This window comes from Teleopsis dalmanni, chromosome 2 (assembly GCF_002237135.1).
Source record: "Teleopsis dalmanni isolate 2A chromosome 2, ASM223713v2, whole genome shotgun sequence".
In the NCBI taxonomy this organism is placed as follows: domain Eukaryota; kingdom Metazoa; phylum Arthropoda; class Insecta; order Diptera; family Diopsidae; genus Teleopsis; species Teleopsis dalmanni.
This window is the reverse complement of record NC_051847.1, coordinates 107,473,507-107,483,615: the sequence shown is the minus strand read 5'-3', so window position 1 is coordinate 107,483,615 and position 10,109 is coordinate 107,473,507. Positions and strand designations below refer to the sequence as shown.

Genomic DNA, 10,109 nt, shown 5'->3' with positions numbered 1-10,109 from the left:
GTAAATAAAATTATAATGTCGTGCCTCAGATGTCTAAGAAATTAGGAACTATTGCATATTATTCACAATTGGAGCGAAGATGACTTATTAGTGCCCGGTGACTCTCCGCTAACTATTGAATAATAATGTTGCTGGTGAATCGGACAATTAAATAATTAATTATGATGAAATATCAACAAACATTACATGCGACTTTAAAATTTTGTTACCCTTTTTTGAATTCAGCGTGTCCATTGTGAGATGGTGTTTAGGTACTATTGAAGTTATATACGAATCAAATGCACAAGATTATGGTGTCGTTGTAGAAATGCCTGAGCCGCAACTATTCACATTGAAACTTGTAAAACCAATAAGTTTCGGTTATAAGCTATGAACACTTTCTTTGGATAGTGGATATATCTTCCAGTTTCTGCCATACTCCAGTGCAACTGACAAATACAAACAATTGGAATTGGTGCATTCGTTATAAAGGAATTATTGAGCCATTGTGAGTATCCTTTGCAACATACTGTATGATTCCGTTAAACCCATACTAAATGTGCAACACTATAGCAGAGAGAAAAGAAAAGGTTGGTGTCCCACAGCCCCACGTTATGAACAGCTACAACCGACACATGGCCGGCGCTGATTTATATAACAATGGAGTTGCTAACTATCGTATCGGGAATAGAAGCAAAAAATGGTGGCCATTATGAGCTCAGTGCTTAGACAGCATTGTAGTAAACGCTTGGAAACTACATTGCTTGGTCGCTGCTTCTAACAACAGAAGACAGATGCCTCAATTAGACTTCAAGAATTCCATTGCCAGAAACCTTCTTCTTGCATCAGAGAAGTCAATGCTCACAAGCGGTAGCTTCTGTGAGCTACCGCTTACGCTGATTCAAAAAGGAAAGTCACAGTCCAGCAGAAGATGTTTATCTTCCGGGAAATTTATCACGTGTAACCGGTATGCACGCTCCCATAAAAACACAAAATATTTGCGAACAAAACACATATAAAAATGTTTGTACTATCGAAGAGAGAAAAAAATGCTATGGGTCCCAGCGTGTGGTTGATCACGCGGCACTTTTCCGGAAAACTACTTTACAAGAAAAAATTTAATTTTGCAGGGAATATTTTTCAGGTAAAATAAGACCTTTCTGAAAATTTCACCATAAAATTCAAAGTATGAACTTACCTGGTACTTAATGGTTTTAGTGTATAGTTATTATTTTAACAACTTTCATCCTTAGTATTATGCATGTTTGTTATAAATTGTAATTAAATTTGCTTTATATTTAAGACGTTCAAGGAGCACTGGTTATCGGGTTATGTGCGTATGTGCTTATATGAGCAACAACAAAATGCACTGAATGAAAATAACCAACTTTGCGCGAACCCCTCCTATGTATACAAATTTATGTGGTTTTGTGGTTATATGTAGTGTTGAAAAATAATATAAAATTTAAGCAAATGGCATCACAAAAAAGATTAATTTTACCAAATGGCACCACGAATTTGGAATTTCAAATTGGCATCACTAACCATTTATCTGTAAATGTTTCGTTTGTAAACAAACATTTAAATTTTGAAAAAGTAAATTAAAATGATCTATCCTAAATAACAATATACATATGACTTACATATGAAACAAACATCAATGCAAATTGGAACATTTTAAAATGCAAAATTCGCCAACTGAAGAGTACTTTGCAAAAAGCTGATGCATGGATTAAGTCAAGAGGCGCAGGAGTTGAGGATGATGACAATACAACTACTATGAAAGGTAAACTTTATAATCATTTTAGTGTAAACTATTTACTACAATAGTTTTAAATTTTTTGTTTATGTACAGACAAAGTGGTTAAAATATGCCCACATTACGAACAGCTTATCGACATTTTTTAACCTTCAAAGGAAATTGAATTTGTTGTAATGGACACATCGAACACATTGGACTGTACTCTTGATGCAACTGATTTAGAAGAAAACAGTGTTACATCGGATGGTGAAACTATATTCTTTGAAAACAAGGTTAAGTGTACAGCACGTCCTACTTGTATTGATAAGCTCAGAGATATGGGAAGTGACCGGTTCAAATTTTGGAAAGAGCAATTAAGCTTAGAAATTGAAAAATTCGAGTAGACAAAAGAGATGGAAAAACAAAAATTAGAATTGGAAAGTCAGAAAGCAGTTCAAACTCAAGAAATTAGAGTTAGAACAAAAAAAAAATTAAAAAATATGAAATTGATGTGAAATATAAAAATAAATAATAAAACAGTCTTATTACAAAAATTTAAAAATGTGTACTTTTATTCAAATATCATATTATACAGTGCTTGTCTTTTTAGCTCAGGTATAAGCATTCCGAAACAATTTTCATCTCTAACATGGTATTGGCTGTGTCTTTTATTGAATTTGTTTTGTTGGTCAATATTCATTAAAGAAGAATTGGTGCGAAATGGTTTTCTCAAATGTTAAGTCAACTGGTACGCAGAGTCACCTGCAATCCATTCTTCTCCAGTAAATAAGCACGCGCTGTTTGTTGCAATATGTGATTTTTTTAATATTTTAGAATCATGGTAGTTTCCCGGATTACCCACTAATGCGTGCATTATGCGTAACTTATGATCACACACAACTTGCAATTTAGTGGCATATATTCGTTGACGAGAGAAATATGACTCATGGTTATTGCTAGGTTTTTCGGCCAGCTTTATCTCATTTTCATCAATATAACCAATACATAATGGTAACTCACTGAACGTATAAGCAATAAGTTGCCTTCGCTCAGTCGCACTAGGCCATCGAATGTATGCCGGTAATTTCTTCAAAATTGCTGAAAATACTCTCTGGGTAATTTTAGTCAGAATGCCACCATCTCCCACTCCAAAAGTTGTCGCGATTTTTTGCACTGACTCACTTTCTCCTGAAGAGCCTAAACGGCGATAGTACTATCGCGAGTTGTAAATCCACGGGCAGTTGCATATTGGATCCTGGACCTGTGAATATTATGTCATTTGCAAATATTTCAACAAGACGAGCAAATTGGCTCTTATTGACACGTAACATTTGCAAAAATCGTTCTTCGTTGAAACAACCTAAAATATAATCTCGCCAATGAATGGATTTCGGCACACTTAGTTCATCGCCTCGTCGAAAAGATGTGATTGTTCTTACATCCTCCAGTAGTTCATCCATTCTTTCATCAATGAGAGCGTGCCATTGGTCGAAGTGTGCTGTGTCTATAAATGGAAAAACTTTGATTTTTGCAACTATTAAGCTTTAAAACACATACCTTCGATAAATTCAAGATATTTAATAGCTGCATTTATTTTCAAGTCTATAATTCGATTTTTTATACCCTTTTTAGGCATTTAGTGTACAATTGATTTTGAAATTTAAATTAAAGATTCTTTGTACTGACGACAAAAACAAAGAACAGCTGATTGTATAAAAATAACCAGATAACATACGTAAGAGTCTGTTCACGGTGCACACAGGTTATTTTTCATTTTATCACCACATAACCCGATAACTAGTGCCCCGTGAACACCCTAATTATATTTATTATTATTAAAAATAATTATTATTTGTGCCTGAAAAAATACCAGTACCTTGTATTTTTTTAGACACAACTAACTCTTAAACTCTAGTTTTTATTTTAAAACGCTCAACTAACTGTTGTTTTTACCCTAAAGATAAATCCAGAATAAAATCCGGAATAACTATTATTTGAAAACAAAATATAATTTACATTTTCTGCCTGTTATTTTTAAAAATGGAAATGTAGTGGTTTTTGTAATTTCATACAAAATGTGTATAAGAGTGCTTATGAATATTAGATTTTACCTATTGATCCCTATTGTATATGTATATTTATTTTTACGGACATGTAATGCAAAAATTGTATTTAACTGGTGGTTAACTGGACATGTAACGCTAACTTTGACAAAAAACAATAAAAAGTTTTGGCAACGCGAGTGAAAGAGGAGTTAGAAAAAGACGCAACTTCTTAGCAACTAATAGTAGTTTTCTAATGTTTAAGCTTTTAATAAAATATTCTTATTTTTATATTAATAATTTCAATATCCTGGCTTGTGTATTTATAAATTGAAATAAAATAACTAATTAAGTTGAAATACGATACAAATTAGTGACACCTACGTACGGGAATTTAAAATTACACATAAATTTACATTACGATTGGCAATATGGCAACTGTATGACAATATGACAAGAAGTCAAACGTAACTCAAGCAGCTTCAGGCAACACTACACTCAACGACAGTAATCATATAGTAAATTGAGTGGCCGTCAAAGTTTCGTCATGCTTCAATATAGTCCCCTTTTAGCTCGATACGCTGAATCCAAAGATCCTTTAACATTTCGATACCATTTAAATAACAAAATTTATCAAGTCCTTCAAAATATACCTCAGTTTCCTATTCCACTTCACCATTTGATGCAAATCTCTTTTCCTGAAGTTATTTTTTCAAGTTTGGAAACAGGTAATAGTCACTGAGAACCAAATCTGGTGAAAAGGATGAGTGGGGAAGCAATTCATTTAATATTACTATGGTCTGCATTGACATCTGAACAGGTACGTAATCATGCAAAACTATTTTTTTTTGACAAATTTGGTCGTTTTTTCATAACTTCCTCATTTAATCGATCCAATTATATGCAATGGTAGTCTGATGTTATTGTTTTCCCTTTTTTAAATTTTTTTAGAAACTGAACTTTTATAAATTTTAAACTTTTTTTTGAAATTATTATTAGTCCTTCCATATAAACAATCTTGTGTAACTTTTCTTAAAAGTTCAATCAATTATCTTCAAAACGCAATAAATTTCAAGTCTCTATCATTTATGTAGCCTGAGATATGGCCGTTTAAAAATATGTCTACAATGCTAATTGTCAACACCCCATGGGGCTATATCTCCTAAGAAAAAAATTTCAAATTGTTTTCCGAGATCGTTTTGTTTGTTTTATGAAAGCAGGTTAAAAAAAATTTCAGCCAAATCGAAATTGATGAGGTCGTCTTTTGCCAAAATCCATTCGAATTGTAAAAGAATGACCCATGTGCAACATATATAGTACCTTTATACAACATGTAATGTTCATACAATATTTAAATTACATGAAATGGCTAATATTCAAAGATTAGATTTATCGACTATCATTTATAATCCAACTGTATCACATTCTATTAAGAAACTGACTCTTAACTAAGTTTCGAATTGTCTTAGGTTCGGCTTCTTAACATATATACTAGAACGCCTTTTACAATCTTAAACATTCTTTTTATTTACCTAATTATTAAACGTTATGCAGTATATTACTTAATTATATATATTACGGGCCAATCATATGCACATGCTTTGCTGCAAAATGATTACGGAAAACACAATATATATGCATGTGTTCTAAATACGGAAATGTAAATAGCTAAGCGCATGCAATACACAATAAATTGACAAGGCGAGTTGAATTTCTTAATTCGTAAAGCATCTAAAAGTTTTTGTTTTTTTTTAATTTAAATTTAATATGTATTTTGTCAAATAAAGTTGTGACATTTCACAATTTTATTGATAAATAAGATTTAAGACCTGATAATTAACAATTTAAATAGTTATCCCTGTGGACAGCTATTCTTTTTTTATTTTTTAAATTAAGCTTTTATTTTAACATCTGACGTTCCTTTTCAGTTTCGTAAAAATTTTTGAAGGGACATTAAATAAGCAAGAGTATTGGGATGAATTTGTTTTCTTTCATGGTACTAACTAGAATGAATTCTTTTTTACTTTATCTCTTACCGGAATCATCGTAAGGTCCTATTGGATTTGAATGTTGGTTCCATACCATTGAACGTTTACCATTTATCGTAGAGTTTTAGACTGGAATCTTTGGAGAATTTCGATGTTAGTTTTTGAGGCTGTTCTCCATAATTGAGTGCCATAGGTCCATACTGGTTTTAGCACACTTTTGTATAAAATAAGTTTATTTATTAGGGATGCTAAAGATTTTTTATTCAGTAGCCAAAAACATTTTTCGGTATTGAATCCGAAACGATTTGCTTTTATTAAAAATATGTATTTTCCATGTCAAAATTCTATCCGAAGTCCAAAGTCTATAGCTGAGCCATCTGCAAGTATACCAGTTAGAATACCAGTTGGGCCGAGTATACTGCCTTGTGGTACTCGAGCTTTAATATTTTATAAGGAAAAAAATTTCATTCTCGTTGTTGACATAAAAGAGTCTTTTCCATAGATACGATTTAATGAACGTATAATAGTTTAGTGGTAGAAGCTTTTTACATTTGAAAAGAAGTCCTTGGTACCATACACAACTTCAAATGTTTGAGATATGTTCAAAAACGCCGCTGAGCAGTATTCTTTCGTTCAAAAGTGGTCTGTGTTTTTTCAACAATTCTATGAATATGCTCAATCATTGAATGTTTTCTTCTGAACCCAAACTAGTGATTTGAAATTAATCATTTAGACTCAATTATCTCTATAAGATGAAGCACTTTTGGGAGAATGGGAAGAAGACTTACTGAACAATAAAATTTATCATCTTCAGCTGGTTTAACTGGTTTCAGTATCATCTTTATTTCGGCAACTTTCAATTGAGCTAAGATACAGTTTTTTGCCAAGGATGCGTTCAAAAGTTGGGTAATAAATATTAAAGCAACACCTGGAAGTTTTTTAAGAATTGCAGTAGTTAGGTAACCAGGCGCTTTTTGATTTTTAAGAAATTTAATAAATGAAATTATTTCTCGTTTTTAAAATTTCTTAATTGTGCTTTTTATTGGTAAGTTTGTTTTCAGAAATTTGCAACATAGACATCTACATATAGCTAGATCGCTATCCACAATATATAGAGTAAAAACGTTCTTTAGATGGCTTACGAAAAGTTAAGCTTTTTCAGACAATTTTTTCGCCCAAGTATTGTTTGGTTTCATAAGTGGAGGTCGATAATCTATTCTTTGATTTACATAAAGAATAATTAGATAAATAAAACGAGTTGAGGCTATGTAAGAACTGTTGCGTATCTAGTTTCGTCAGTCGTGTTAGAATAATATTTTGATCTTTAGTAATTTTGTTAAGTTTCCGCTTCTCTACGATTCCATATTTTTTTCTACCCTGTTGTTTATCTCTTAGTTTTTTGTAATATATGCAGAAAAAGTTACTAGATTTTTTATATAATATTTTGGTGGAGGAGTAGCTTCTCACGCTGCTTCTTGTATAGATCTAGTTAGGTATTCAGTCGCTTCGTTTATTTCTTCTTCGCTTCCTAGTGACATTTTGACATTTAAAGCGATGACTATATTGTTTTAAATAAAGGCAATTTTGTCCGTTAATTGTATAACTTCTTGGTCTTTGGAAAACTGGTACACAAAACGAATTGAATACAATTTTACCTACAACCGTATCATACACACACGATATTATTTTACTTTATTATCATATTGATAATAGCTTACAATGTTATTAATAATTAGATATTAATATGGACACTATGCTGGATTTTATTGCCTCGCTTTAGCAACTAAACGTGCACACACTTATTGCTTGCTTCTTACGTACTGTCTTATTCTTTCTATGTCCAGTTCGTTGTCATTTTCTGTAAACTTTGGATGCCTTGTAAAGTCCTAGGAACTTTGGTTTCAGTTATAGACCACGACCAGATTGTGTTCTTTTGATCGCTACAATATCACCAATTGCATACACTACTTCGAGTTTTGTTTTCTTATCAACACATTTTTTATTTTCCGTTTGTAAACGTGTAATATTTTTCCGCGCTGCATTTCGTATATTTACTCGTTCATTCTTAAACATAGAAATTTCTTTATTTGCAAGTAGTTCTTTTAAGTTAAAATAGTGTTTTGTTTTCATATATACACTAGTTACCAACTTGAATGGTGTATTATGCGTACTTTTAGCAACTGTATTATTTAAAGTCAGCATTACGTGATCAACATGTTTGTATCATATTTTCGGGTTTTGATGACATAATTTTGTTAACTTGGCCATTACCTCGTGGTACGCCGGTTGCGATTTGTAAGTGCTGTATGTTTTCTGCGATGCAAAACTCTTCAAATAATTTAGCCGTAAACGCCGTTATACTTTTAAAGATTATTCATCGTTCTGGATTACCAAATAATTCTGCTTGCTTGCGTAACTTATCAATAACCTTGTTTGCTCCCGTGCTTTTCGTGGGATACTGCCAAACAAACTTTAAGAAGGCGTCAACGATTACAACAATATAATTACACATCTTTTGCGTTGCTTCTGTCGGGCCTACATGAGCAATGTGATATATACCTAGTGGTTAATCAGATTTATGAATAGAGTTGAGAAAACTTTATTTTTTGTCTTGTTTTGCGTCACTTACTATGCATACGATACAGTTGTGGACTATCATATTTACTTTTACTGCAAGATTTGGAAAAAATCGATTTTTCCAGTAGACTTTGCGCCTTTTTGGCCGCAAAATGTTCTTGACGATGTGCCTTCAATATTATTTCATTTTCCATACATGCTAGTATCACAATTAATTCTTTTCAGTGATCCATAAACAAAATATCGTGGTTTATATAATAGTCTTCATAGCTTGTCATTTCAAGAACTTTCATAATGGCTCTTAAATGTGCATCTTCTAGCTGTGCCTTTTTAATTAGATATCCTAAAGCGTCTTTCATTATCATGCATACTGTTCTGCTGTAATGAACCTTTTCTTGGGTTCGTTTAGAGCTGAGATAAACTCAGCCTCGTTCAAGTTCCTCACAAGAAAGTTGTTTATTGAGACCCTGTCACTTCTGTTTTATTCAACCGCCTGAACCGAAGACTAGCTGAATCGTAGAGAAACCGAGCTGAAGATACACGGAATCGCAAATAAACTACTCGCTGTACAGCCGACACGATATAACGCAGACACACGTCACTATTAAAGCTACGTCTGTTGTATTATGGGTCGCAAACTGCATGCCCTTCCCTGTTCACTGTTAAAGCGTGCAGGGGTCGGAGACGTTAGGTTACTGTTGAAATCCACCTAATGTTTCCGACGCTATGGTATAGACACATGTGACTGTTAAAGATTCAGTAACTATTAAAGCCCTGAATCTTGCTTACCTAAACCACTCAACTGTACCGCTCTAAATATCTTGATTTGATTTGCACCACTCTTCAGCTCACCGTCTGGCTCCAGCAATTTCCTATTGATTGAAGCTCATTATCCATTGATTATTTATTGAAGCGAAAATCCCGCTTTAGGGCAAATTCTATTTCTTATTCATGTGGAAGCTGGACGTAGTTCTTGACTAAACTTTACTTCAGTTCCACATTTTTGTACAAAAGCTCTTTTTCTTCGACGTTTCTTCTATTGTTATGGTTTGTTTGTTTATGTATTAAAACGTGTTGTGTTGGTTGAAAAGTTTTAGTGCAAAAAATTTTATTTAGATAAATAATTATAAACCAATTAAATAATACATAACGATAGTCCAAGGTTTGTACAGCATTCTTCCATTAACTCGTGTATATGTCAGCCAATCATATTTTCCACTTCTTTTCCGGGAAATTTCCGATGTCAAAGTTTTGTTGCTTAAGTACTTAACAATATTTATTACAGGAGCCTTCGATTTAATATATTCAAGTAAGTGTTGTGCTTATCATCAGTTAACTTTGTTAGGAGATTTGTCGTGTTTGTACCGTATCTGACGTGATTAGGAAATTTGTGGATTAATACAGTATCTGTTTCCGCGGCGTTATAACAATTAAATTTTTATTGTAGAAATTTTAATCGTTACACTGCTGAGAGCACCTACATGTCTCTTTTTAGTTTCAGAACTGTGCTCTAATTCATATTCAAATTCCTGAAGAAACACGGCGCCCATCGCGATAATCGTAGTGGCACGTCGTGCTTCTTCATCATCATAGAAAATGCGTTGCAGTCGGTCACTATTTTAGATTTTGTGCCCAAAACGTAGATTCTACACTTTGTGAGTACTTCTATAATGACTAGGACTTCTAGTTCATACGAAAGGTATTCTTTTTGATAAACTTGCGTTTTGCGACTCATTAACTGAACAAGTTGAAGTTGATTGTCATTCTTGTCTCTATGTAATA

General features: G+C 32.8%; 1 protein-coding gene across 1 annotated transcript in view; it reads right to left on the bottom strand.

Annotated features, from left to right (window-relative positions):
• Positions 1-7,655: 7,655 nt before the first annotated feature.
• LOC119675355 (voltage-dependent calcium channel type D subunit alpha-1-like) overlaps positions 7,656-10,109 on the bottom strand; it is a 61,999-nt gene continuing 59,545 nt past the window's right edge. Inside the window, exon 4 of the mRNA XM_038086552.1 lies at positions 7,656-7,849. Within this exon, the coding sequence (XP_037942480.1) occupies positions 7,656-7,849 (194 nt within the window). The remainder of the gene's footprint in view (positions 7,850-10,109) is intronic.